The following is a 27245-nucleotide window of genomic DNA, read 5'->3' as shown; positions in this document are numbered from 1 at the left end:
TTTCATTCAGTACACATAGTCAAGCAAAAACCAGATCATCCTTCAGAAATAACAAAGAACTAGCTGCCTTCTAAGTATCTAGCTTTGAGTCTATAATTTAAAAAAAAGAATAATTTACAAATAAGATAAAAGAGAGAAATAGAGAGTCATAATTAGAATTTTAAAAGTCACTACTGTCACCAGTAGATTATAGAGCAGGCAGGAACAACGAAAACACATAAGTGGACATGGAGTTTAGTCAAAATTAATGGTAGTTAGTTCAGGGTTAATTATTGGTGATGCGGGCTATCATGAATGTAATGATTTGTAAGGAGAAAAAAATTACACGAACATGTTAAGAATGGTTCCAATGGGGCAGAGACAAGTAGGAAAACTTCAACATGGATGGATTATCAACGGAAACTTAACCATTCTTGATATCAGTACTACAACCAGAGAATCTTCTAAATTCTCTGACAGAGAGAATACCAGGCAATCTGAGTATAGCAATCAAATGTTCTTGGGACTCTGGCCCACTCATCCCATTCTCCTGCCATTCACCACAGTCTCATTTGTCATCTCACTCAACTCCTGAAACTCAGTCTCCTTCACATAATCTCCTCACCTGCACAGGAACAGCTCCTCTCATCTTCATCTCAATACAGAATGGCAAACGATGAGGTCTCTTAATCTTTTATCCTAGCTATGAACTTACCCATCCTCATCTTCTAACCCAAAATGTACTTGATTATAATGCAATATACCAAATATATATTCATATACATATACTGACTTGTTATATTACCTATGCATTTTAGCATATACGCGTATAAGAGAGAATTCAAGCACCCACATGTGATAACATCCATTGTTGGTTAAAGCACTGAGGAATCTGGTGCCAGAATTGTGAAATTCACTATTCAGTGCCTAGCATAACACCAAACTTAAGTGGGGTCATTCAATGGACTCCATAATTGACCATGTCATGCTTCTGGATGCAAAATATCAGAAGAGACTGAAGTAGATGTAAATTTGAAAACTTTTATTGTAGCAGGAAATACAGTGAAACATCAGTGACTTAGAGGAAGAAGAGCTTAATCATAAGGGAAAGGTTGAAGCCTTGGTGAAAGCAAGCATAAGAGTTTACAAACAGTCCAAAATCAGAAAAAAGGTTAAGAGAAGAGGAAGGAAGACAGAAGTACATCATGCAGAATAAATAAAATCCAATCTTTAAAACAAAACAGGGGATCCCTGGGTGGCGCAGCGGTTTGGCGCCTGCCTTTGGCCCAGGGCGCGATCCTGGAGACCCGGGATCGAATCCCACATCGGGCTCTCGGTGCATGGAGCCTGCTTCTCCCTCTGCCTGTGTCTCTGCCTCTCTCTCTCTCTCTGTGTGACTATCATAAATAAATAAAAATTTAAAAAAAAATTTAAAAAATAAAATAAAATAAAATAAAACAAAACAAAAAAAAAACAACAAAAAACAAAACAAACAAACAAAAAAAAAAACAACAAAAAACAAAACAAACAAACAAAAAAAACATAAGGTCTTACCAAAGAGAAAGGAGGAAAAGAAAAGATTTCAACAAGAGAGTTTTAAAGATGGAAAAGAGCCAGAAAGGGCTGTAGGCTTAAAAAAAAAAAAAAAAAAAAAAAAAATCAATGAAGAAGTAGTGGTGTATGTTGGCAAAGAAAAGTGTAGAGTTGAGGGGAAGGAGAGAATTTATGGTAGAGGAAGTTAGTGTGAAGTTTTCCTCTAAATATGCCCAGCAGAGCTAAGAAGGAATGAAGGTAAAAGCCACTGGGAATAAGGTAGGGCTGAGGCTGAGACAGCACAGGAGAAAGCAGCAGGGCCCAAAGTAGGAAATTCCTTTTTTTTTTTTTTTTTTTTTTTCAAAATTAACTGACCCAGATTTTCTTGTTTGGGGCCAAAAGCAACTGCAGGATTTAAAGATCTTTAAAATAAATTATAAAGATCCTAATCCTTTGGCCCAAGATAAATAAACTATAAAGACCATGACAGAATTAGTGTCAGTTTCTGAGACAAGTACCAAATACCATTGTAGAGTTGATTTTAGAATCCAGACTAATAAGTGCTGTTACAGAAATGCTACATGTAAATAAAACACCTTTAGCTTTCTCTTTTTATCAGCCACAGGGTAAATATAGAAACTTCATAGTTACATAGATGTCCACAGAAGATAATAAGTAACCTAATATACATGGTAAAACCAGTAATTTGTCTTTGTATACTGTAGCCCAATGCCCCATCCCAAGAAATGTTTTACTTGGTTCAGGATTCACAGGACAGGCTACAGGGCTGCACAGAAGAAAGTTAAGGTTAAAAATAAAGACCATAAGATAAATGAGATGTGTTGTGCTGATACAGAACTTAGGCATTAGAAACACAGAATTCACTCGTCAGTGAGGGGTAAATGGCACAAAAGTATGACAATGCCATATAACTCATCTTGATAGCTCCGTTGTGAGTTCTAAATCAAATATTGATTCAGATTTTTCAACTTTTCTATTTTTAAAATGTCAACATTTAATTGTTTGATAAATGGAGTTATGCGACTTTAAATGACTATTAAAAATAGCATATCAATGCCTGATTCTTTGGCAAAGACGGGAGAGCAGGCAGTACTGTTTAGACACAGATAACCTCACCTTTAAGTCATTCACTTCTTTTCTTGCTCAGAGCCCATTGATTCTACCTGCGAGGCCATATCCAAATTCCTGATGCCAGCATTCAAAGCCTTTAAGGACCTGGCCACAACAGTACCTCTATGACCCTAAGTCCCACTACTCCCAAAACCTACCCTCCACTGCCCCAGAGCGCACAGATCTCTGGACGACCTTATCTCTGGTCATTTCCACCTTCCTACCTGATGTGGAAGTCTCCTTCCATCTACAGGGTCTTGCTCGCCAGGGCCTACACCGGCGCTGCGGTGCTCCAGCACTCCAGTCGGCCGCGCCCGCTCCACAGCCCCGCACTCTGCCCCTCCCCAGGCCACACCACCTTGCCCACTGGCCATTTGGCCCCGGGCTCCTCTCCTTCCCCAAGACCAGCTCTCTGGGGCCTTCTCTCTGCCCCCACAAGATTCTCCCAGGGGACAGTCCCCGCCTGCCTCCATTCAATCACGGGCTCTGTATTCGGTGTCTTATTAGGATTCTCGCGCTGGGGGGTGAAAGCAGGACCTGGACCCGCGGGGCCCCTCCCCCCTTGGTTCTCTCTCCGGGACTTCGGTGACCCTCCTGAGTCTCTCCCCCCGCCCAGCCACCCTCGGGGGCTCCCGCCACCCAAATCTCCCCACCGTGGCCGCTCCCTCCTATCCGGCGGGCAGCGGGGGTCGGCGGTGACTCACCGGAGGGCTGGCGGCCGGGGGGCCGGAATGCGCTCACTTCCTCACCGCGCGCACCTGCCCGGCGCCGCTGGAGCGCCGCCCGGCCGGGCCTCCGGCGGATGTTTTTTCTGTCCCCGGGCGCGGGCAGCGCGCGCCAACCGCCCCCTCCTGGCCGTGCCCCCCATAGCTGGCATTCCCGACGGCCAGTGCCCCAGGAATCCCAGAGTTGGGCCCTAACCACTGACATCCCTTACACACAAGCATACACACAGTAACCACAGCGTGGCCTCCGGCCCCAAGCAGCTACGGGGATGAACACTTGAGCGCACACACCAGCAGGAATGCAAGTGGGTTCAAGCAACACCTTCCTGGAACCCACCGGAACTTATGAGAGGGGTCCTGGTTCAGCCCCAGCCTTTCTTTCCAGAAGCCCTCTACTCCTGCCCATATGCCTACCTCCTCATTTACAGATGGCTCTTACTTCTGTCCCCATTACTTCATGTACACCAATCCCCGCTGGGGCCCCGTTTCCTTCCAGCATCACCACCACCTTCAAGCTTCCTAGCTTCCCAGTCATGTCTGCCCCCTACTGGGTTGGCTCCAGGTTGCAGGAGCAAAAGACTGGTCCAGACTTCCAGATTGTCAGCAGGGCCCCCTTCCCCAGAAGGGTAGCAGCAGAGCCACTGACCACTGACAAGACTTCTGGGCCCTTGTGCTAAAAAGGCCTTCTCATCCAACTTCTCCAGCCAAGAGAGCAGTCCAGGGCCATGCTTCCCACATGACAACCTACATCGGGGTACCCTGTTTCATCAGTTTTTTTTCTCTTGGTACTCCTCTGAAATAGAAAGGGTATCAGATCTGACTAGGGTGAATGCGTGGTACAGTCGGCATCTCCATCCACTTAAGTAAGCTATCTACTTGGTAGAGGACACATAGGGAGCCTGAGGTGAATGAATGAAGTCGTTTCTGAGTGGTGAAGAGGTGAGAGGCAAAAAGGTCAGCCCAAAGTAGCTGAATCTGATCCACTGGGTGACAGGGAATGGGAGTCTTGCAGTAAAAGGGACTAGAGACTTAGAAGGAAAAATAGAATGTCAAAGTGATTGGTCTTCTGAGTTGGATAGGGTCTTTGGAGTGTGGCAAATTGGAAGAAAGGGGCCATTAGTAGCAAAAAGATGGCCAGCACTAGAGTGGTCAGAAAGAACTTGAGAGTTCACACGAATGGGGATGGGAAGCAATGGATCAGAATCCTAATGTGAAAAGCAGGAGTCCCAAAGTTAACTGGAAGGATGAGAAATGACACCTCTTTCCACGGCAGAAGTGAGGGTACCAACCTAAGAAAAGTGGGTTTATCAGCAACTCAGTTTCTCAAACTGGAGGCGGTAAGGATGACATGCAACATGAATGTGAGGAGGGCAGAAGTCTGTGGTAGGAGACAGCAGCCCCCAACAGAAGCCTTCAGCTATGCAGAGCTGCTCGCTGTCATTCAAACCAGGAAGTCTACCCATTTTGTCTCTGAGCTCTAGTACCAATCACAATAGCTTATATTTTCTGAGGGCCACGTGCCAGGGACAGTGCTAAGAGCATTAGATGCTTTACCCCACTGAAAGCCTCTTAACAACCGAGTTACTATGCTACCGATGTAAAGATAAGGAAACAGTTTTAGGGATGTGAAGTAGATTGGCCAACACCACAGTCTTAAGTAAAATCGGGATCTGAATCCAACTAGTCTTGACTATAACCTATGCTCTTAATCACCTATCTTGGGGCTCTCTACAATCTGCAGGAAACCCAAAAGAGGATGTCAGAGGATTCCTCAATTTTCATTCCATAGAGTACAAGTGGAAATAGAGGTACCTCTGTGAAACTGGAGTGACATACCATTAGGGCATTTAAAGATGTTCCTCTTTGAAAAAACCATCCCCAGATATGGGAAAATCTTGTACCTGTTGCATGTTTGGAGGTACTAAACAATGGATAGAGCATTCTTGGTATGCCTGTGGAAAAAAGACACCCTCCTCCCCATCTCTGAGGGGCAGCCATGTCCCTAGGATCCTTCAGGGAGACTCTACCCTAGGGTCTGAGAGAAACATTCTGCACTCCAGGTGCCTGTTCGCTCTCCTGGAGCCTCTGGCCGTCGCACCCTACTGCAGCTCCTTGGTTTGGCTGGGGCACAGGATTAGCCATCCCCAGGAAATGCCTCCCTCCGGTCCAGGCAAGGATCCCAGCACACACACACCCCTGGAGTGTGTGTGTGTGTGTGTGTGTTGGGGGCAGGGTGGAATGCTTCCTTCTCTCCAGGTCAGGGAAGAGATGTGGGGACCACCTGGGGGCCCTCACCCCTCCCACCTCCTTGCTGGGGAAGTGCCCAGTCCAGTGCCCCTTCCATGGCCACCTCCCTCCCGCTAGCTGTGCCGGGGCATGAATCAGCTCTCACAGCTTGTTAAAGCTAGACCTCTTGTTTTCATGCCCTCACCTCAGGAAACAGAGTTACAGCTTTTCCAGCTCTACTCAGCAGGGGGCCAGGGTCCTCACTTTATAAACATCCCCAAGCCTGTGAGAGCAGAGGGCACGGAGATGGTGTGAGACAGGAGCCCAAGGGAGAAAGACAGAAACTAAGACCCAAGGAGAAAAACAAAGAAAAGCCAAAGAGACAAGACCAGAGTAGCCTGAACAGAGGCCAAGAAGGGACCGTGAGGCCTGTGCTGCAGGAATGACCCTAAGGATGCTCTGGGCTGGACAGGCGAAGGGGGTCCTGGGAAGCTGGGGGATGATCTGCTTGGTGATCTCTCTGCTCCTCCAGCAGCCAGGAGTCCACAGCAAGTGCTACTTCCAAGCTCAAGGTAAAGCTGGGGGAGGCATCAGGAAAGAACAAGGACAGAGGGAGCTGGGATGAGGGGGGCTTAGAGGTGATTCTCTACTGGAATACCCAGACTCCCTCCAGCTCGGAAATGGGAGAGACTAAATAAGGGAGTGAGAGGCACTTATTTTCTCTCACTCTAGACCACAAGCGTTTCTGTCTGCCACCACCACTCCCCAACACACTAACATCTCCTGTTCTTCCCTAGCCCCCTGCCACTATGAAGGGAAATATTTTAGCCTGGGTGAGTCTTGGCTCCGCAAGGACTGCTTCCATTGTACCTGTCTGCATCCCGTTGGTGTGGGCTGCTGTGACACGTGAGTGACCAAAGATGGCCAGAGAGAATGGCTCTGACATGAGTGACTGAGGGACAGCCAAGGTGTAACCAGATGGCTGTGATGTGGGAATGAACAGAATAGAGGTATAAGGCTGGCCCCGCCTGAAGGTACCACCAAGAGCTGAGAGATCAGGCTGCAGGCTACAAAGTGAGGGACATAGGGGTGGGTCCAGAGGAAAAATATTTCTGCTATGAAATGAAAAAATCCGAGTATGGTAGGCAAGAGCTTAGTTAGGGGGACTAAGAGGGCACTAAAGATATGGGAGGAATGCCGATGGAGAGGAGTGTGGGGCAGGGGTAAAGGTGGCCCTTCACTGTGCTGACTCCTGTCCCATTTTTGGTTCCCCAGATCCCAGCATCCCATCGACTTCCCTGCAGGGTGTGAGGTGCGTCAGGAGGCAGGAACCTGCCAGTTCTCCCTGGTGCAAAAATCTGATCCTCGGCTACCCTGCAAAGGGGGAGGGCCCGACCCAGAATGGGGCTCAGCTAACACCCCTGCTCCTGGGGCTCCGGCTCCCCACTCCAGCTAAACTCAACTGATCACCCTCCTGCTAACTGCCCACTGCTGCTGCCACTTCCAGGGAAACCACTAGCAGCTGCCAATTTATTCTGAATAAATAAATTAATGCCACAGCTGAAAGCCTGCCTCTCACTGTCCATGTCATTGGACCTCGCGTGGGAAAAACGGGCCCTACTAGAGTCCAGGTGCTGGGTTCTCAGGATCCTGAAGAAAGGCAATATCACGGTGCCGGTTTCAGATGGTTATGGTGCTGGTGCTGGGACCTGGGGCTGCATATGAGGCCAGGGTAGGGCTTGTGGGCAGCACCTTGATGGGGAGGTCCCAGCTGAAGGTGTCTACGGGCACTTGCTCAGGGCCTGTCCAGGTCACAGGCTCGGGCTGCTCCAAAGGAGGGAGGAGCACCAAATCGGGTTCTCGAGATGTTACAAATTCAAAATGCAGTCGCCACTTCAGGGACACTGTGGGAGAAGAAAAGATAAAGGTAGAGGCATTAGACGCCAGGAGTAAAAACCAATGCAGGATGTGGTTAGTGAATGAGAAAAAAAACATACACACACACAAAACACAGTAATCAGGAAGAGAGGGAGAAGTCACCGGGTTAGGATCAGCGGTTTCCCTAAAGAAATCTGTTAACTAGAAATGTGACAATCAGGATAGCAGGATAGCAACTAATAACCATAGTGTAGGATAGTCAAAAGTTGATTGCTTGAAGCAAACATGCTGGGGAGTCAGAGATTGATGTACATAAGATTTCAGTGAGTAGGGGTAAGGAAGGACACCTGCAAAGCTCTTAAGAGTTTAAGAGTCGGTGCATCTAGGAAGCAGGTTGACAGTCTGAGAAGGTATTAAGGGTCAGAGGCTGGGTGCAGGTATGTCCAGGAGTTCGCTAGGAATCAGGACCCAGGCCCCATGACATTCTATGGAAATGGGGCATTTTGCTCTCTTCCCTCCTCCAATTAGGGTCAGGGTCTCACCAATGGCTGTGCAGAAGCCCGGGGTGGAGCTGAGAGGAATGGGAAGGGAGAAGCTGGTTCTGGTTGTATGCAGGCAGGACTCCTGGTGCCGGGCATGAGTCACATGAGACACAGAGGGGACACCCCCTGTCCTGCGGCGCCTCTGATACTCAGGCTGTACACGCTCCTCGGTCTGTAAGCTTACTGAAAACTGGGAACAAGAAGTGGGTGCTAGCAGGCACTGGGAAGCGCAGACTCTAGATGCAAAGCTTGAGCCCAACCTCAAGCTATTTTACCAAAAGGGCTCTGGGTGACCACACGATTCACTTCTACATACCACCCTTCTTCATGCAGGTCCTTTTCCTTCTTCCCTAGCCCCCCAGGCCCAACACCCCAAAAGCCCCTTGTCTCCTCACCTGCAAACAAGCTACAGTTCCTTCCCCTAGGTTTAAGGTCCCCACCACATCCTCGCCGAGTCTGTATACAGATTTGAAGATGCCAAATGTCCCAACTTTTCCTCGGCCATCACTGATATTGTATAGATCTGGGGAGAATGGGACACTATAAGCTGGGAGTCCACACTGGGGAATACCAGGGCTGTGGGATACCAGTGAATCCTCAGAAGTATGTGGCAATTAGGAAAATCTGTAATACTATGGGGAGGTGGGAGGGTGGCAATTGTGAAAGGATTCTCACGGAGGCTGCGGCAGGATGTGGCAGCCATGAGGCGCTCCCCAGCCAGCTCAGCTAGCCATGAATCCTTCTTTCCACCTTCATCCTCCTCCAAGAATGGACTAGATGGGGCTACAGCCTCATCCTGGGGAAACCGGACATCTTGAAGGCCTACAGAGAGAATGAATGGAAAGGTGGTGCTAGGAGGGAAGAGACAGCAGAGGTTAGGGTTTTAGACTCCAATCTGTGAAGGCTAAAGATAATGAGAGCCATGACCCAGGTACACATCTTAACCGATTCTCCAGAACCCTCCCCTCCCCAAACCCCTCACACCTTTACTAAAACATAGAAGCTGCCCTCCAGTCCCCCTCACAAGAACCTCTACAGATCATTTCTGCTTTGGTGAGGCTCTTCCCCAGCCTTTCCCCCCAGAAATCCTTACTTACCGGTCAGCACAAGGACCCTCAGAGGAACCCTGAGTAAAGTGATGGGTGAGTTGACACGCTGGCAGCCAATGGTCAGTTTGTAGACATACTTGACTGACTGACCCCGAAAGGAGGGTGGTCCCTCTATGGGCAGCACTTCACTGTAGGAGTCTGGTTGGGAAGTAGTAGTCAGGACAGCCAGAGGCAGCCAGAGAAGTCCTCCCTCCAGGAGCCTTACAAGGCAATCCAGGGGTGGGGAGGAGGCAATCACTCACATGATTTGGACTCTCCAGGATCTAGCCTCAGATCACAGAAAAGGATTTTTGGTGGAGTGGAAAGGATACACTGACCTCTCTCACCTGAAAGAAGAAAGACTGTAATTTAATGACCCCCTTGTACAGTACTGGATAAGCTAGCACAGCAAGTGGGGGCAGTAAGCATTGCCAACAAAGCTTAGCCCAAATTAAGCTACCCCTCTTTTCTTATTGTAAGATAGGAACAGTCTTATGCCCCCAAAGCAACAATTACATTCCCCCACATCCCCAATATGACAAAGACTATAAGGACCCACTAGAACAATTTAACAAATTCATTCACTCTCAGGTGACAATGACTCCACCCCCTTCCAAAAGCAAGGGCCCATCTCTAACCTCGGTGTGGCAGAAAGACAGTCTGGCTCTCAGGCTGGACATCTGGCTGACTGGAGTCAGGGGGAGGTAATGCTACTCGACTCTCACTGGCATGGAACTGACAGTGGATTTGGGCACTGGCCCAGGCTAGAGCCTCACTATGGGAGGAGGAAAAGAAGGCATCAGAGGGAGTTCCTGACCTCACAAATGCTTTCCCCAGCTCCCTAACCCCCTGTCTGGGAAGACCAACACGGTGAGGCGGCTGTCCTAGGAATCAGAGACTCTAGACCCCCAAAGAGAAACCATTAAACAGAGATGTATACTGTGGGTCAGAGTGGGAATGGGGAGGACGGGGGAAGGGAGGCGGAGGGCTCTGTCAACCACATCTGTTAAACAGCCCTTTCCTACAATGACAACACAATGAGCAAGAAGGTGGTGGTGTAGCTACAGGACAGCCTGCGCTCAGGCTTAGCTCTATGGGTACCAGGCTTCCTCCCAGAAGAACCACCTTCTTCAGTATCTGCCTCCCCACCTGGATGCAGAAGTGGCGGTGGGGGGCAGAGGGTTGGTGACCGTCACTACACACTCCAGCGCCTCCCCTGCCAGAAACACGGGGCCTCGGCTCAGCTCTGCCACCACTTCAATCATGGCAGCTCCGGAATCAGATCTAGAAGGAAACCGGGGGGGTCAGAGGTCAGTACCATGGCAAGGAGGGGGCGCATGCGGCGAGTCTGGGGGCGAGGACGGAGACCAGCGGTCACCGCCACGGCGTCCGAGGGAGGCACCAGGATGCGGATGCGGGGGGCGGGTGGGAAGGACGGGTGGCAGCTATCTCCTAGGGGGCGGACGTCGCTCGGGGTCCCGGACCCCCACCCCTCTCGGCGCCAAGTTAGTCCCTTCACCCTCCGGAACCTCCAAACCGGCCTCCGCCCCCCTCCCTCCAGGTCCCAGGTCCCCGCCCAAGGCCACGGCCGCCCGTCACCTCGTGCCCCTCGCCCCGGCACCTCGCACGGCCCAAAACCGGGTCTCGGCACCGCGAGGCCGCACCTGCCCGCCCCTCCGGGACCGGCCAAGTGCGTGGCAGCGTCCGCGGCGGAGGCGGGACTTCCCTGCGGCCTCCCCCTTCCCGACCCAGCGCCTTCCGGCCGGAAGCGCCCGCCCGGCCGGACCGGAAGGGGCTCGGGTAGTCCCGCCGCCTGGGTCACCTTCCCACGGGCCGGCACCCGGGCGCAGGCGCTGTCCCAGACGCCGACCGGCAGGACCCGGCGCCCTCCCCGGGGGGGTGCTGGCGCCACGGCCCGGGAGCCGGGCTGAGGCGGCCGCGAGCTCCCAGGCCGGTGCCGGGGGCGGTTCCTCGCGGGCTGGCCCCCGGGGCTCCTCCCCTTTCCGCGGGCTCAGTCGCTCTTTGGCCGGGCAAACTAATCACCGCGGCCCAATGACGACGAGGCCCGACCCTTCCCTCCCAGGACCCAGAGAGACAACCGAGGGGGAGCCCGAGGCGGCTTCATTGCTGTCGCCGCCGACGCCGCTGCAGCAGCAGCTCCCCGGCTCCACAGAGACACTAGCTCACCTCGGCTTTCCCCAGCGCCCGGTCCTCCGAGACGACACCTAACAACCACAGTCACCCGCATCTGGACTTGGCTGGCGAGGTATTTTGTACCAGAAGACTTGGGACCCGGGATCACCGAGGCCGTGGGGACTCAGGATCCAGGGATCATGGGAACTGGAGTCCCAGCCTCGGAGCAGACGAGGTGTGCCAAAGGGGATCCACAGGTTGATTGCCCTGAAGATGCTGGAGACACTGAGGCTGGGCAGGTTACAGACTTCGAGAGCCCTGAGGACAAGCGACCCCAAAGTGAACCGGGCTACAGCAATCCAGAGGACTCTGGGCAACTGATGGCTTCTTATGAAGGTAAAGCGAAGGGCTACCAGGTGCCTCCCTTTGGCTGGCGCATCTGCCTGGCTCATGAGTTTGCAGAGAAGAGGAAACCCTTTAATGCCAACAACGTTTCCCTAAGCAACCTGATAAAGCATCTGGGCATGGGCTTGCGGTGAGTAGATCCCATTGCCTAGGGTACCTTAGGTTTCACTTTGTTCCAGCACAAGACTTTCAGCAGAGTCAACAAGACTTTCAGAAAGGGTGAGAAAGCAGTTGAGTCAAGTGGCCTCCCACCCCCAACATATTCTAAGCCTGTGGTTTTGGGGGTTGAGACCAGGTCACACCTCTGCAGCCCCCTTTCTCCCAGTACCTTATCTTCCTAGTAGGAAAGAACAGGAACATCTGGCCCTGTGGTCAGCCCTGCCCATTTAGGCTATACCTCTCACATACTCCCTCTTTTCCAAAGACACCCTTTGGCATTTGCTATACTTTGTGGCAAGGTGGGAAAGGATAGTCTGGCTGCTTTGGTACTGACACAATGTTGTTTTATTCAGGAGTGGGAAGTTCTCAACCCTGATTCCCCTGAGCAGTTGGGGTACTCCTTCTGTCTCATTTAGGCACACTACATTGTTTCTTTCCTCCCAAGCTTTAGCTCCAGCAAATGAGTGACAGCCTGCCTGCTTTCACCCTAAGGAGAGGGTGTGAGAGGTGCTATTCACTCTATTCTGGGATAAACAATCCCCGATATAAAAAGCAAAGACCTCTGGTCAGAGAGGCACTGCCATAAGTGTCCCCAGAGCTCTCAGTAATATAGTCTTTTAGAGCCTGTGCTGATGCCCTTTCCCCCAAGGGTTACAGACACCCCCAAGTGCTTACCCTGAGCTGTAGAAGTCCTTTAGATCCCTACAGATCTCCTCTGAATTCAAAAGCTGATGATGAGGAACCAAGATCTATTAACAGGAACAGGTGGATATGAAGACAGAAAGCATCACCCTGAGGTCATCCTTAGTCAATCCATACTGTAAACACAGCTGGAGATGGAAGTATAAAGGTTGGAAAACCCAGCCTAACAGCCTCTGAAGCAGGAGATCCTTCCCTTTCAGTCAGTGCTATAGGGTTGGGTTGGGTAGCCCATTAACCCCAGCCCTAAGTAGTGGGAAGGGCTTGGTACTGCCTGGGTATCTGGCTCCTTTGCTAGTTCCTGTGGGTGGCCTGTACCAGAGAACAATCATCCCTCCAGGCTACTTCAGCAACTGACTCAGCCTAACTTTGACCCCCTAAGCTTATGGGTCAAAATAAGATCGAGGGCTAGAGTGCTGAGAGAAGCACACTGGGTGCATGTGGTAGGGACACTAAGATCAAGAACAAGTGGGCATTCTAACTCCTCAGCCCCTAAGTATGAACTGAGTCAGAGGCCTGAAGCTGTGCTCAGCCCCCTGGACCTTGGGTCCACATACCAGGACAAGGTTATCACGGACACAGGGCTCTTAGAATGGGATGCAGTCCTGCATTGAGGAGAAGGCTGGGGTGAGACAAGGAACAATTCTGAATGATAATTCTCCAATTGGGACTGGCATTATGGAGAAGGCCATATAGATCAGGAATGGCCAGCTGCTAAATTAAGGGAATGAGAGGTGACCCTAAGAGGATGCCAGACTGGGGGTACTCTAACCAGGAGTTGCAGCAAGCCAGAGTTCTCTTGGCCTCACTGTGGGAAGAACTCAATTTTGATTGCTCTCCCTTCCAGCTAGAGTCTATTCAATAAGTATTTACTGAGTGCTTGTTCTGTGCTTTGTTCTGCCTATCTCCATATCTTGCATTTCTCCCTCACTGCCCTAATCCCCGCTATACCCTCCCTCCTATCCTCAATTCTTTCTGGCCTCTAGTTTCAAAGTCCAGTTTCCTCTAAGCTGGCAGAGTGGACCTTCTGCCTTTTCATCATCTCATCCTTTGCCTTCCCTCCTCCTCCCCCTGCTCCTAGAATGTACCTTTCCTATTCTATAATCACATTTCCCCTCCCCTTGCTCCCCTTCATGTTCATCTGTCTAGTGCTTCATTGTTTGTGCACTCCCTGGTAAATTCAGCAAATATTTACTAAATACACACCATGTGCCCTGCCCTGTGCTTGAAGCTATGGGTAACCAACTAGTCTTTGTCAATATCCCTTTCCCCAAGGAATTTGAAAGTATGTCAGATTCCTGTGAGGAACACTGAAATAACAAGACAGTGTCTGATTGGGAGTTCAGATAGTGTATGTACAAGGAACGATCATACCCAAGACAGATACTCCACCTTATGGCTTTCCTATCTATTATGTTATTTACTCTTTCAACCATTCCATGAAGTAGGTAGGACAGGAGGTACCTCATTTTGTAGACAAGGAAACTGAGGCTCAGAGGAGTTACCCCAAATACATGGTTACAAGTGGTATGCTTGAACAATGGGTATACAATGGCTGGGCAGGGAGGACAGTGAAATTGGGAGTCTGGTGGGGCAAGGGTTGCTTATCGAGGATCCATTCTGAATGGGGATTTGTAGGACTTAAGATTAGAAGTTAGGCTGAAACAGATGTGTCAGAGCCTTGAATTCCAACCAGAATCATTTGTCTATTAGACACAAAGCTGTGACAAGACCAGGAAAAATTAGGGATTTTTTAGATTTTTACTAGACTATTATGAGAGAGTAGACTCAGAAAGCTTAGTTTAAATGCTGAACTTTTAAAAAAGATTTAAAAGGATATGCCCCTGGGACACCTGCGTGGCTCAGCGGTTTCGGGCCGGGGTGTGATCTTGGAGTCCGGGGATCAAGTCCCACATCCTCCCTGCATGGAGCCTGCTTCTTCCTCTGCCTGTCTCTCTCTCTCTCTCTCTCTCTCATGAATAAATAAATTAAAAAAAAAAAAAAGGATATGCCCCAAAATATAAACACTGGTTGTCTATGGGTGGGATTTTTTTCCTTCCATCTGGTACATTCTATAGATTTTCACCTTCCACAGTTAGGAAGAAAAATAATCATTAAAAAAAAAAATTATTCCAGAGGACTGTGCCTATGGAGGGTGGGGGGTAGTCGGGAAACCAAAACTGGCTCTTTCAGCACATCAGACAAAAACTCCTAGGCTAACCTTAAGTAGTGGCAGTGCAGTTAGGGGTGAGGCAAGGTCAGAAAGCTCCTGAGGGGAAAAAAAAAAAAAAAAAGAAAGCTCCTGAGAATAGAGAGGAGAAACAAAGATGGTCTCATGCTGTGAGCTGGGAAGAGGAGGGGACCCTGAACCCTAGAGAAGTAGAGAGGAGGAGAGATTTGGAGGGGAAGGGAATGGGTCCACTGCAGACATTTAATGGGAAGTTACAACTAGGTACCTGGAGAAAGGCAGGTGATGGCAGCCTGGGAGGTATGGCCCACTGCCCCTTCCACTCACACTGCCTCTTGCTCCTCAGGTACTTGCAGTGGTGGTACCGGAAAACCCAGGTAGAGAAGAAGACACCTTTCATCGACCTCATCAATTGTGTACCTCTGAGACAGATCTATGGTGAGCCTCACCCCAGCTCTGCTCTGCACAGAAAGGGCCCAGACTCTGGGTCTGCTGCAGAGCTAAGCAAAGAGGCTTCTAGCTTACCCACAGTGAACTGCCCTATCCCCTAGGGTTTTCTTTCCCTAGCTTTACTGAGCTATAATTGATACCAAACATTGTGTAAGTTTAAAGTGTATAATGTGTTGAACTGCTATCCCTGCTTTTTTTGAGAAACTCATCTTTATAGTCTAGAAAGTGAATAATGGGCTTCTTTTCCTCTCCCGATGCCCCACTAACCATCCTGATTCTACCTCTAGGTTGTCCTTTGGGTGGCATCGGGGGAGGCACTATCACCCGAGGCTGGAGAGGCCAATTCTGTCGTTGGCAGCTTAATCCTGGAATGTACCAGCACCGGACAGTCATCGCTGACCAGGTGAGAACCAGTAGGTGGGGGACAGGTCCAGAACAGTACCCCAGCCCAGGAAGAGCCTCTTGGCCCATGTAGGATGTAGAAGTTAGATATGCTCCTGTGCACATGATTCATTCCTGTAAGTATATTTAAGATGCTTTCCAGGTGCCCACCCTTGTGCCAGGATGTACTAGGAATGAGATACTCCAAGAGCACACGTTTCTCAAAAGGATAAACAGCCCCAACACCCCTGTGCCCTCCATTTCTCTACTAAATGCCTCCTATGTCCTTCACTCCCCAGCTCCACTAGCTTTGCCAGTACCCAGCCACAGAGGATGCAGGAAATTTCTAGATCATATAACCTGGTTAAAAGAACATGTAGTAAGACAGAAGGGAAAAAAAGCCCAAAGTCTCTAAATACATGGGGGGGGAAGGTGTGTAGAGTACCCACTGTTCACCCTGATTTGCCACCCTTAGCTAGAGATCAGCTCCTCTGCTGGTGACCACTCCTCTGGAGGTATCCCTGGCTGAGGGCCTGGGAAGCCCTTCCTCTCCCCAGCATAGATCTCTAGCCTTTTCTGAAGCTTTACTTCTTTTCCCTTGTCCCTTCATCACACATGGGCCCTCGATTGCCAGAGTCACATGGTCTACCTTTCATCATCTCTCTAGCGACCTCACAGGTGGAGGTGTCAGCCACGTTTCCATTTCCTGTCTGAGAGATGCCTCCAGCTTTCAGCTCATCTTCAAAGAAAAAATGACTAGCAGACCTTGAGTCCAATTAATGACAATGCCCTTCCTAGTTCAGGTTTACCAGCCCTGCCCAGTGCCCCAAGCTTCCTCTCTGGCTCATCCATTAGGTATCCTGAGGGGAAGTGCCTTCCAGAATTGTGACTCTAGAGTTAAAGTAATTATTGCATGCTTAACATGTGCTAGAGATTGTGCTATACATTTTTGTGTGATATTTAAGATTTAAAGACAGTTCCTACAAGGTAAGTACCATTATTATGCCCATTTTATAGATGAGGAAACTGAGATCCAACAAGATCTAGTAACATACTCAAGGTCATGTGGTTGGCAAATGGAAGCATTGGGATTCAGAACCAGCTCTCAATGTGGTTAAAAAGCCCATGGTCTTAACCATTATCTACCATTCCAACAATGTAAAAAATTATTCTATTCATACATAAAAAAACATCAGGCATACATTGAAGCAAGGGAAGAGATATTAAGCTTTCATAGCCCCTATCCTCCAAAAGCTTAAGTTTGTATTAGAGGAGGGATCCCTGGGTGGCGCAGCGGTTTGGCGCCTGCCTTTGGCCCAGGGCGCGATCCTGGAGACCCGGGATCGAATCCCACATCGGGCTCCCGGTGCATGGAGCCTGCTTCTCCCTCTGCCTGTGTCTCTGCCCCCCCCCCCTCTCTCTCTCTCTCTCTCTCTGTGACTATCATAAATAAATAAAAATTAAAAAAAAAAAAAAAAGTTTGTATTAGAGGAATAGGACTTTGAGAAAATGGAGACTGTGAGACCACATAAGAGACAAAATGAGAGGGATAGATAGTACACTGAGAAAAAAGGGCCACTGCTCTAGACTTCGCCCATTCTCTCCCTACACATGCCAACTGTGCCCAATTCTAGTGGTAGAGTCGTGGTAGAGGGCAGGCCTCATTAAATTGGGGAGGACCTTGCCCTCAAAGAACCCATAGAGCAGCCAGGGAGTCCGAATGTAAACAAAAACATTATAACATGCTAGACTAGAGAGGTAGGGGGACAGACAGGAGAATGACTCACTGCTCCAGGAGAGGAGATGCCATTTGACCTAGGCTTTGAAGGATGAGAGGTTTCACCAGATGGAGAGTGAGCAGGAGTAAAGGCATGGAGGAGAAAACAGTGTGTGTTCAAGGAACAGCAAGTATATGACATGACCAGAATATAAGTATTCAAACAAGTAACGAGTCTGATGGGCAGGGAGAGGCCAGATCCAGAAGGGCCTTGAAAGCCAGGTAGAAGACTTGAGACTTTAGCCTGAGGGCCATGGGGAGTCACTGAAACATAAACACAGACTAGCATATCTTGATTTGTCTGTAAGAAAGATCACTCTGCTACCAGATGGGAAGAGGCAGAGCATAAAAGCAGAAACAGTGAGGACACGAAGACCACCACAGTAAGAAGAGAGGGGAAGCCAGAGAGAGGAGGAGGAAGAAGAGGAGGCAGGACCTGATGGTGACTCACAGTGTGGGAGAGGGGCCTGGCGGACAAGCGAGGCTGTGGCGCAATGATAACCCCTGTAGGCTCTGAAAAGGGACGGGAGACTGGTTTGAAGTGCCTGTGGTCACCCCATTCCAGCCCATCTGCCTTCTTGGTTTAGTTCACAGTGTGCTTGCGTCGGGAGGGAAAGACTGTGTACCAGCAAGTCCTGTCCGTGGAGCGCCCAAGTGTCCTACGCAGCTGGAACTGGGGCCTGTGTGGGTACTTTGCATTCTACCACGCCCTCTATCCCCGAGCCTGGACTGTCTATCAGCTTCCTGGCCAGAATGTCACCCTCACCTGTCGCCAGATCACACCCATCTTACCCCATGACTACCAGGTGAGGCTCCCACTGTTGTTACCTCCATTGCCCTCCCTTCCCTAAGACTTGTCTCTGTTGGAAACTCCACAATCTGTGAAACAATGGGGACAGGAACATGACATCATGCTGGTTTTCTGGGACCTCCACTCAGTGGTAAGACAGCCTGCCTGGGAAAAGGGGGAGATACGAGGGGAAACCAAAGAGTCTACTGGGGCAGGGGTTAGTATTTGAGCCAGGTCCTCAGTGTGGAGGAGTGGGGCCAAGAGGGGCTACACAGGACCATCTGAGTCTGATCTTTTGATCCCAGGACAGCAGCCTGCCTGTAGGAGTCTTTGTGTGGGATGTGGAAAATGAAGGGGATGAAGCCCTGGATGTGTCCATCATGTTCTCCATGCGGAATGGACTAGGGGGTGGGGATGACGCCATAGGGGGATTGTGGAATGAGCCCTTCTGTCTGGAGCGTGATGGAGAGACGGTGCAGGGGCTGCTGCTCCATCATCCAGCCCTTCCGAATCCCTACACGATGGCCGTGGCTGCACGACTCACGGTACGTCAGAGCCTGCCCTAGGCCTTAACCCCCAAACCCCGACCCTCAGCCAGCCCCTGAGCCCACCCCATCCTGCTGCAGTCTCTTCGTTTCCTCAATTCCTGAGTCCCATCCTCACTGTAGCCCTTAAGCCTCTGGCACTTGGAGGTAGGAATTATAATGGGAACTGGAGAGTCAGCCCAAAGCCAGCATATTTGTGGAGCTTCTCCTCAGTCTTTGGCCCCTTGACAGGCGGATACCACGGTAACCCATATCACAGCCTTTGACCCTGACAGCACTGGGCAGCAGGTGTGGCAAGATCTGCTTCAAGATGGACAGCTGGACTCCCCTGCTGGTAATGATGGGATTTGATAGGGAGGTGGTGGGAATAGAGGCTATCCCTGTCTTGGGAGGAAGGGTGACACACCTGGCAATGAATTTCCCATATTAGGGATCCCTGGGGCAGAAGGGGATGCCTGTGCCAATTTCTCTTGTACTTCTCTCAGGTCGAAGCACCCCCTCACAGAAAGGAGCAGGCATCGCTGGGGCTGTGTGTGTTACAGGAAAGCTGCCACCTCGAGGCCAGTGCCGCCTGGAGTTCTCACTGGCTTGGGATATGCCCAGAATCATGTTTGGAGCTAAGGGCCAGGTCTACTACAGGTGAACGGGCCAAGAGACTACAGGGATCCCAGATGCTAGAGCTCTGATCTGGAACCTAGGTACTCATTCCTCTTTCTTTCCATCCCAGGCGGTACACGAGGTTCTTTGGCCGCGATGGTAATGCAGCACCTGCTCTTAGCCACTATGCTCTATGCCAGTACGTAGACTGGGAAGAGAAGATCTCAGCTTGGCAGAGCCCAGTATTGGACGACAGGTGCCAGTGGGGCCAGTCTCTTGCCTTTCTCCCGGGCACTCACACTCCAGTTGGGACTCCTTGGTTCAGTTTCCACCCACCACAATCAACAGAGTTGGGGTGGGATTCACTTGATGCCCTCATTCTGCAGAACTCCAGAATCCTTTCTTTCCTGGGAAGTCTACACTCATTAGACCATTCCAACCTCCTGACTCCCCAGATCCTTGCCTGCCTGGTACAAATCTGCACTGTTCAATGAACTATACTTCCTGGCTGATGGAGGCACAGTATGGCTGGAAGTTCCCGAGGACTCCCTACCAGAGGAGCTGGTGGAGAGCATGTGTCAGCTCCGCCCCATCCTCCGGGAATATGGTCGATTTGGCTACCTTGAAGGTACGGGCTGCTGGTGGGCTGCAACACAGCAGGCCGTATCCATGAGTCCAGTAGGTGCCCTACCACAAGGCAGGATAGTGGGTTTTGCCTACCCCAGGGGATTGTTGGGATAAGAGGGTAAGTGGCAGGTGTGGAGTATGCCAGTGCCCCATCCCCAACTCAAGGACAAGCTAGAGACATTGAAAGGGAAGCGGGAATTTTGGCAAGTGTGTCTCTCTCCTGCCTCCAGGCCAGGAATATCGCATGTACAACACATATGATGTCCACTTTTACGCTTCCTTTGCCCTCGTCATGCTCTGGCCCAAACTCGAGCTCAGCCTGCAGTATGATATGGGTGAGGGTCTCTTTGTGCCCCTTCTGCCCTCTTAGCCCCCCACACCCCTGAATCCTTGTGCTCCCTTGGATTTTCTCCTTCCTCTCCACCCAACATACCTGCATCCTGCCTACAGTTCCCCTCTAGGGTTATAAACACCATTCTGTGCTCCACCTTAAGTCTGCCCATTCCCTGCCCCCTCCCACTTATGTGTCTGCTCCCCTAGCTGTGGCCACACTCAGGGAGGACCTGACACGGCGACAATACCTGATGAGTGGGGTAATGGCACCTGTGAAAAGGAGGAACGTCATCCCCCATGATATTGGGGACCCAGGTAAAAGTCCTTCTACCCCAGAGTTCACTTCCCTCCCTCAACTTTTGCACCCTCTCCTCTACCCACCAATGCAGATCAGTCAGGTTTCCTCGCCTCCCACAGATGACGAGCCATGGCTCCGAGTCAATGCGTACGTGGTCCACGATACAGCTGACTGGAAGGACCTAAATCTGAAGTTTGTGCTGCAGGTTTATCGAGACTATTACCTGACGGGTGACCAGGGCTTCCTGAGAGACATGTGGCCTGTGTGTCTGGTAAGACATGCATGTGCAGGGGCCAGTGTGCCAAGGGCCTGGCTGGTATTTGGGGGAAGGCCAGCTGGCTCTTGTTGCTCTTTAGTATCTATCTAGGTCTTCAGTGTCTTGGTCCCTCTCTAGGCTGTGATGGAGTCTGAAATGAAGTTTGACAAGGACCAAGATGGACTCATTGAGAACGGAGGCTATGCAGACCAGACCTATGATGGATGGGTCACTACAGGCCCCAGGTTGGGGAGTAGGGATTTACAGGGTGCCTGAGGTGGGGAACCAGGCACCCAGGAATTGTGGGCTCAAGGAAGAATGACTCATTTCTTGTTATATTGCATGGGAGTGGCTGGAGCTGCCAGTCTGACCCCCAACCCATGTCCCTGATCAGTGCTTACTGTGGAGGACTGTGGCTGGCAGCTGTGGCTGTGATGGTCCAGATGGCTATTCTGTGTGGGGCACACGATGTCCAAGATAAGTTTTCTTCCATCCTTAGACGGGGCCAAGAAGCCTATGAGAGACTGTTGTGGAATGGTGAGTTGGAGGATCCTCAGGAGTCTTAAGGCAGCTACGGGGGCACAGGGAGGCTTATTTTGTCTTCCTCTACCCTAGGCCGCTACTACAACTATGATTGCAGCCCTCAGCCCCAGTCCTGTAGCATCATGTCTGACCAGTGTGCGGGCCAATGGTTCCTGAGGGCCAGTGGTCTAGGAGAAGGAGACACTGAGGTGAGTAGGACTAGGAGGAGGAGCCAAAGAGAAAGGTGGGTTTTTCCTGGAGTTAAGAAGCAAATTTTGGAAACCATGATTCTGCCTTTACCCCCCGCCTAGGTATTTCCTACCCGACATGTGGTCTGTGCTCTCCAAACTATCTTTGAGTTCAACGTCCGGGCCTTTGCAGGAGGAGCAATGGGGGCTGTGAATGGGATGCAGCCCCATGGTGTCCCTGACAGATCCAGCGTCCAGTCTGATGAAGTCTGGGTGGGTGTGGTCTATGGACTGGCAGCTACCATGATCCAGGAGGTAAGGCACTCCCTTTCCATCTTTCTACCATCTGTACCTTGGGCTGGCAAACTTCCTCAGCCATCAAACTTCTGTAGAGCCTTAGCCATCTGGAAAGCCTCTCTTTTTTTCCCAGCCTGCCTTCCATTTCCTATCTTCTGCCTATGGGTCAAGTTTCTTTCTACCACTAGCTGGAAACTGTCAGAGGGCAGAGGCCCTACTGTCTCTATCTGTCCGGCTGAAGTAGCTATTCATAGATCGCCAAGTAATGTGGCTGACATCTCTTCCTCCAGGGCCTGACTTGGGAAGGCTTCCAGACAGCTGAAGGCTGCTACCGAACTGTGTGGGAGCGCCTGGGCCTGGCCTTCCAGACCCCTGAAGCATACTGCCAGCAGCGGGTGTTCCGCTCATTGGCCTACATGCGGCCACTGAGCATCTGGGCCATGCAGCTGGCCCTGCAACAGCAGCAGCAGAAAAAGGCCTCCAGGCCAGTAGCCGCACATGGCACAGAACTAAGCACAGGGCCTAAACTTGGACCAAAGGAAGCTATGGCAAACCCAAAGTGAGCCCTCAGCAGTCTTGGAGGGAGGCTCTAACAGCCCAGCCTCCAGCCTGGCTTTTCCTCTTCCTCTTCACTGCCCCCCCCCAACCCCCCAGTCTCCTGCAATCCTGAGCCACCAAGACAATCAGGCCCCTTCCTTTCCCACCCAAATCGCGCCAGTAAAGAGGGGTTGAGGGTGACCCAAGCGTCAGAATCACTTATTTATTTCTCTATTTCCCATTGCATGAAATGTTCAAGGAGGTCAGTTGATTACCCCAGGCCCATTCATGGGGTGGTAGACTTACATGGGTACAAATAAAAGACCCAGAAAGCCAGTTAAGTGTGGTGTGTTTGAACTCTCAGGCTTCCTGACACAGGACACAGGAGCTCACAGGTTAGCCCCCTCCCACTCCTTTCACTTGGACACAGACTAGGAACCCCAGGCTCTGGCTTCGCATCCCCCACCTAGACATCTAGCCTGAATATCTGCCCTGTAAGATAACAGATGTGGGGCTGTGTGTAGGGAGCCATCCCCCATCTCTTGTGAAATTTGCATGCAGGGGAAGGAGGGGACAGGAACAGGGGGACTTTGAGGAAGGGACAGGAAGTGGCAATTTCAAGGGAGACTCAGCACCAGGAGCCTGAGGCAGGTGGTAGAGCGGGCAGCAAGAGTTGCCAGGGGCCTGGAGCTCCTGGTCTGAGCTGTCCTTTGGTACCTCTGACTGCAGGGCAGGCAGCTCCAGCTGGTGGGGGTCTTCACTGGGGAGGGCACGAAGCTGGCGGGACAACACTAAGGAAACAAAGACCCCTCAAGGACTAGCCGGGCTTCGGCCTATCCCTTCACTAATGGTATTCTCAAGCCTCTCACCTCCATGCTCAGCTGGCAGGCTCCCCCTTGTGTCAGAGGAGTACATAGCAGGTACAATGAGCAGACAGAAGGAGAACAGTAGGACCTGGAGAAGGAAAAAGAAAATGAAGAAGGGCTCTAGGTTGCAACCCTATCCCTGCCACCTGAAAAAAAGGACCTCTCCTTCCATCACCATCCTCACCAAGACACAGGTGCTGCTGCTGCTCGTTTTGTTTGATATCTGAATCAACATGGCCTGGAGTCTCCTCAGCTGGTCCAGAAGGGACCTAGAAGAAGAGAGGGGACAGGGAGCAGTCCCTGGTCTGGCACCCAGAGATACAATGAAACCCCCCTGTTAAGGCCACCCCTCCATCTGTGCACTGAGTTCTCTTTGGCTTTTTGTCCTATTTTTGCAAATGGATTCTTCCTCTCTGTGGACAGAATGCTTGAAGTTCCTCATTAAAACAAACACCTTTCTGTCCTGCCCTGAAAACTCCTTTGCAAATACCTTCAAGAGTTCTACAATGCCTGATCAGCCACGCACATAATCCACCAGGAATTCAACATTCACTTTCTAGCTCAACACACCTGTGTTCCTTCTGCCCAGAGCGCTCCCTACCCTGATCCCCACCCCAGAATCTGATCTATTATCAAATGTTATCTGCCCCACTGAGTCTTTCTTACTCCTTCCTTTCTCTTTCTTGTTACTTATTAGTTACTTGTGATTTTGTTCCCCATTACTGTGAGCTTTTTGGCATCAGACCCACTAAAGGCTAAGCACCAGACCTTGCAAGTGGGAGCTGCTAAGTGAGAAATCCGGTGTGGAGCAAGGGAAAGAGTGAGACAGCATAAAACGGGAGAGACAAGAGACTAATGTTAGAGAGTTGCTTACAAATTCTGTTCTTCCAGGAGCTGTACTTTGTTCTGTAGCTCCAGGTTCTGGGCTGTATATTTCAAGACTCTGTGGGAATAATAGGATGTGGGGATATGGCCTGTATCCCCCTCCTTCAAAACCCCAACACTTCCAACTACCTCTGTCCCCACATCCCCACCCCCAGGTCCCTCTCCCTTCTGTACCTGTTCTCTAAACCTCCCAAATACACCTTCTTCTTCCTGCGGCTCTCCTGGGCAGATTTTTTGTTTCGGATCTTCCTCCGCACTCGTGTCAGAACTTGTTCCTCCATCTAAGAGAAGACGAGAAAAAGCGGTCTCATCAGAGGAATGTTGGACCAAAGAGTTGGAAGGCAACTAAGTTCAATCTTCTCACTGTAGGAATCCCTTATACAGCTTCCTGATCAATAGGCACTTGGCTTCTGTCTGAAGGCCAGGAGTTAATACCCCCACAAACCAGACCATTTTTAACAATTTTATTAATTAAAAAAAACAAAACTGGGGCACCTGGGTGGCTCAGTGGTTGAGTGTCTGCCTTCAGTTCAGGTCGTGATCCCAGGTCCTGGGATCAAATCCCACATCAGGCCTACCTCAAGGAGCCTGCTTCTCCTTCTGCCTATGTCTCTGTCTCTCTCTGTGTCTCTCATGAATAAATAAATAAAATCTTTAAAAATAAAAACAAAACAAAAAATCTTGGGGCACCTGGGTGGCTCAGTTGGTTAGGAGTCTGACTCCTGATTTGACTTCAGCTCAGGTCATGATCTCAGGATCATGGGATGGAGTGCCGCGTTGGGCTTTGTGATTAACAGGGAGTCCACTTGAGATTTTCATTCTCTCTCCCTTGCTTTCTGCCCCACCCTGCTGCTTGCATGCACAAGCACAATCTCTCTTTAAAATAAGGAAACCGGGATCCCTAGGTGGCGCAGCGGTTTGGCGCCTGCCTTTGGCCCAGGGCGCAATCCTGGAGACCTGGGATTGAATCCCACATCGGGCTCCCGGTGCATGGAGCCTGATTCTTCCTCTGCCTCTGTCTTTGCCCCTCTCTCTCTCTCTCTCTCTGTGACTATCATAAATAAATAAAAATAAAAAAAAAAAGATTTAAAATAAATAAACCTTTAAAAAAAAATCTTTAAATTTTCCTTATCCTAAGCTAACCGACATCTGCCTCTATGATTTCTATCAATTGAACTTACCTGGTACCTATCTCTGAGACCATATAGAATGAAGGTTTTTTTTTTGTTTTTTTTTTTAAGATCTTATTACTTATTCATGAGAGACACACACACAGAGAGAGAGAGGCAGAGACACAGGCAGTGAGAGAAGCAGGCTCCACGCAGGGAGCCTGCTGTGGGTCTCGATCCCGGGTCTGCAGGATCACGCTCTGGGCTGAAGGCAGGTGCTAAACTGCTGAGCCACCCAGGGATCCCAGAATGAACAGTCTTTAATTTAAGCCATTTAACATTTCTTCAGAGTTAAAAGATCTGGGCAAAAATTTTAACTTCTCGGGATGCCTGGGTGGCTCAGCAGGTTAGTACCTCCCTTCAGCCCAGGGCACGATCCTGGAGTCCCAGGATCAAGTCCCATATCGGGCTCCCTGCATAGAGCCTGCTTCTCCCGCTGCCTGTGTCTCTGCCTCTCTCTGTGTGTCTCTCATGAATAAATAAGTAAAATCTTAAAAAAAAAAAAATTAACTTCTCACCTCTCTTCGGGATGGACTGCATCCTCTTAATATCTGTCAAAGATCTGGGTTCAAAACTAGACACTAAGATGTGCTCTGGCCAGTATAATGGAGAAGAAGATGGTCACTGCCCTTCTAGAGGCAACACCTCTACTGATACAGCCTTCAAACCCCACTCTCTGTCATCTCAAACTAACCCATCTTGTACTTTTAAGAAAATTCTCTCAACCTTCCTGTAGTGTTGGTTTCACAACAGTACCACAATACTGTGCTTGTGAAGCTGCTATTCATTGCCTGAAACTTAAAACTTGGGATTTTACAATTATTCTTGCTATATTACTTAGTCCAGCCTTGATGAACTCTAACCATTTAGCTACAGGTGGATTACCATGAGTTTGCTTGCACAGTCCCTTCCAAGACCCTACACTAATGTTGCATCGATGATTTTGAATTCTTCTCAAAGAAAACACCAAAACTTGTATGAGCCCCACAAAACCAGGATCTGCCTCTGCATCCACCATATTAACATCATGCTCCAGCTTCCTATTACCAACAAATTTGCCAAGTTTTCTAACCTCAGTCCTTCCTGACATAAAGTTAACAGAAGTGCACACTTGGGATCCACAACACATCCCTCCAGCCTTCACTCCCACCAATGGGAGTCTTACCTTAGTAAGAGGAAGCGTCCCATGCAGAGTAAGCCCCTCCTTCTCCAACAGCCTCTTCTCTTCATCTGTCAGTATCAGCCTAGCAATCTCCTGGGATTAGTTACCAGGAGGTGGGCAGCAGAGTTGCAAGGGGATGACAGAAAGGAATGGGGAATCCGCCCCCACCCGCGCAATGTGGGAATGATCCCGCCATAAATCAAGTACCTGCTCTGCGGGCTCCTCCACTTGCAGTGGGGTCGTCTGGGCCTCTTCTTTTCCATAGCTCCCACCATCTGCAAAACGAAAAGTATAAATAGCCAGACCCACGAAGCCTCTCCTCCCCTCAAACCTCACTTTCTTCCTCATCATATTTCAGACTCACCTAGATCTATGGAAACATGCTGTTGTGAGAGAGAGTAGGTGTGATCATGGTGCACGAGACAGGAATCAGAGGAGCTAAGGACGTTCAACGATGCTGGGGGACTCAGCATGGAACTCAGGAAATCCTCTGCCTCCCATTCACTCAACGCCTGCACAGGGTTCAAATAAACAAGCCTTGACCTATCAACTACCCACCACCCCATGAACGCTCTCCCGGGATCCCCGCGCCTCCCCGGCTCGCAGCCCCCACCCACCTCGGAAAGCGGCGGCCCGGCCCCCAAATCGCCGCTTTCCTCTAGCAGGAAATCCAGCAGGTCCTGGTCACCCAAGTCCAACGCCAGCTCCATACCGGATAACAACCGGAAAGATGTACAGAGAGACCTATCCGCAAGCCCGGACCTGTCGCTCTGAAATTGCACCAGCCCCCAAGACCCGATTCTCCGCAACTTCCAACACCACGGAAGTGACGCGCACACCCCCGAGGCACCACGGGATTTGGAGTTCCCTCCGACGCGG

The 27245-nt window shown here is 50.3% G+C and overlaps 5 protein-coding genes across 9 annotated transcripts in view; 2 read left to right on the top strand and 3 right to left on the bottom strand.

Annotated features, from left to right (window-relative positions):
* NPR2 (natriuretic peptide receptor 2) overlaps nucleotides 1-3906 on the bottom strand; it is a 55824-nt gene extending 51918 nt beyond the window's left edge. For 2 of the 4 annotated variants that reach the window (XM_049116254.1, XM_049116253.1), the window contains exon 1: nucleotides 3783-3906. The gene's annotated coding sequence lies outside the window, so the exon portion shown is untranslated. Of the gene's footprint in view, nucleotides 1-3347; nucleotides 3487-3782 lie in introns of those variants that run through there. The other 2 variants (XM_049116251.1, XM_049116252.1) reach the window with 1 other exon arrangement.
* RGP1 (RGP1 homolog, RAB6A GEF complex partner 1) lies at nucleotides 1001-10380 on the bottom strand. Its single transcript, XM_025432862.3, has 8 exons — nucleotides 10252-10380; nucleotides 9741-9877; nucleotides 9366-9449; nucleotides 9112-9261; nucleotides 8690-8836; nucleotides 8410-8537; nucleotides 8015-8204; nucleotides 1001-7498 (listed from the first exon to the last, which is right to left on the bottom strand). The coding sequence occupies exons 1-8, from the start codon at nucleotides 10365-10367 to the stop codon at nucleotides 7275-7277; spliced, it is 1176 nt and encodes a 391-aa protein (XP_025288647.1). The 5' UTR covers nucleotides 10368-10380; the 3' UTR covers nucleotides 1001-7274.
* LOC112650170 (microseminoprotein, prostate associated) lies at nucleotides 6037-7050 on the top strand. The gene is made up of 3 exons (XM_025432883.3): nucleotides 6037-6166; nucleotides 6392-6500; nucleotides 6870-7050. Exons 1-3 carry the CDS (start codon nucleotides 6037-6039, stop codon nucleotides 7048-7050), a joined length of 420 nt encoding a protein of 139 aa, XP_025288668.1.
* Nucleotides 10281-22620, top strand: GBA2 (glucosylceramidase beta 2). The gene is made up of 18 exons (XM_049116255.1): nucleotides 10281-10412; nucleotides 11186-11770; nucleotides 15033-15124; nucleotides 15424-15539; nucleotides 17882-18100; nucleotides 18390-18629; nucleotides 18861-18963; nucleotides 19115-19268; nucleotides 19357-19482; nucleotides 19682-19854; nucleotides 20084-20188; nucleotides 20394-20501; nucleotides 20604-20755; nucleotides 20879-20985; nucleotides 21135-21277; nucleotides 21356-21471; nucleotides 21574-21765; nucleotides 22038-22620. The coding sequence occupies exons 1-18, from the start codon at nucleotides 10366-10368 to the stop codon at nucleotides 22308-22310; spliced, it is 3051 nt and encodes a 1016-aa protein (XP_048972212.1). The 5' UTR covers nucleotides 10281-10365; the 3' UTR covers nucleotides 22311-22620.
* CREB3 (cAMP responsive element binding protein 3) lies at nucleotides 22494-27214 on the bottom strand. 2 transcript variants are annotated; one of them, XM_025432873.3, is made up of 9 exons: nucleotides 26984-27193; nucleotides 26731-26878; nucleotides 26574-26641; nucleotides 26370-26459; nucleotides 24210-24316; nucleotides 24025-24093; nucleotides 23335-23419; nucleotides 23154-23238; nucleotides 22494-23075 (listed from the first exon to the last, which is right to left on the bottom strand). In XM_025432873.3, exons 1-9 carry the CDS (start codon nucleotides 27074-27076, stop codon nucleotides 22759-22761), a joined length of 1062 nt encoding a protein of 353 aa, XP_025288658.3. In that variant the 5' UTR covers nucleotides 27077-27193; the 3' UTR covers nucleotides 22494-22758. The 2 variants fall into 2 exon arrangements, with proteins under 2 accessions (XP_025288658.3, XP_048972217.1); XM_049116260.1 differs by lacking the exon at nucleotides 26370-26459 and having other exon boundaries at nucleotides 26984-27214.
* Nucleotides 27215-27245: the final 31 nt, after the last annotated feature.

The sequence above is a fragment of the Canis lupus genome, chromosome 11, assembly GCF_003254725.2.
Source record: "Canis lupus dingo isolate Sandy chromosome 11, ASM325472v2, whole genome shotgun sequence".
Lineage (NCBI taxonomy): Eukaryota > Metazoa > Chordata > Mammalia > Carnivora > Canidae > Canis > Canis lupus.
This window is presented reverse-complemented; position numbering and strand designations above follow the sequence as displayed.

What these genes read in the sequence shown, in the direction of transcription:
- LOC112650170 (XM_025432883.3), top strand. Translation starts at nt 6,037, where the DNA reads ATGACCCTAAGGATGCTCTGGGCTGGACAGGCGAAGGGGGTCCTGGGA. An exon ending in GTGCTACTTCCAAGCTCAAG is followed by an intron (nt 6,167 to 6,391) that starts GTAAAGCTGGGG and finishes GTTCTTCCCTAG; the next exon opens with CCCCCTGCCACTATGAAGGG. An exon ending in GGTGTGGGCTGCTGTGACAC is followed by an intron (nt 6,501 to 6,869) that starts GTGAGTGACCAA and finishes TTGGTTCCCCAG; the next exon opens with ATCCCAGCATCCCATCGACT.
- GBA2 (XM_049116255.1), top strand. Translation starts at nt 10,366, where the DNA reads ATGGCAGCTCCGGAATCAGATCTAGAAGGAAACCGGGGGGGTCAGAG. An exon ending in CATCTGGGCATGGGCTTGCG is followed by an intron (nt 11,771 to 15,032) that starts GTGAGTAGATCC and finishes CTTGCTCCTCAG; the next exon opens with GTACTTGCAGTGGTGGTACC. An exon ending in ACCTCTGAGACAGATCTATG is followed by an intron (nt 15,125 to 15,423) that starts GTGAGCCTCACC and finishes TTCTACCTCTAG; the next exon opens with GTTGTCCTTTGGGTGGCATC.
- RGP1 (XM_025432862.3), bottom strand. Translation starts at nt 10,367, where the DNA reads ATGATTGAAGTGGTGGCAGAGCTGAGCCGAGGCCCCGTGTTTCTGGCA. An exon ending in GAACTGTAGCTTGTTTGCAG is followed by an intron (nt 8,205 to 8,409) that starts GTGAGGAGACAA and finishes TCTTGTTCCCAG; the next exon opens with TTTTCAGTAAGCTTACAGAC. An exon ending in GGGCTTCTGCACAGCCATTG is followed by an intron (nt 7,499 to 8,014) that starts GTGAGACCCTGA and finishes CTTCTCCCACAG; the next exon opens with TGTCCCTGAAGTGGCGACTG.
- CREB3 (XM_025432873.3), bottom strand. Translation starts at nt 27,076, where the DNA reads ATGGAGCTGGCGTTGGACTTGGGTGACCAGGACCTGCTGGATTTCCTG. An exon ending in GCATGTTTCCATAGATCTAG is followed by an intron (nt 26,642 to 26,730) that starts GTGAGTCTGAAA and finishes TTCGTTTTGCAG; the next exon opens with ATGGTGGGAGCTATGGAAAA. An exon ending in CCTGCCAGCTGAGCATGGAG is followed by an intron (nt 23,076 to 23,153) that starts GTGAGAGGCTTG and finishes TTGTTTCCTTAG; the next exon opens with TGTTGTCCCGCCAGCTTCGT.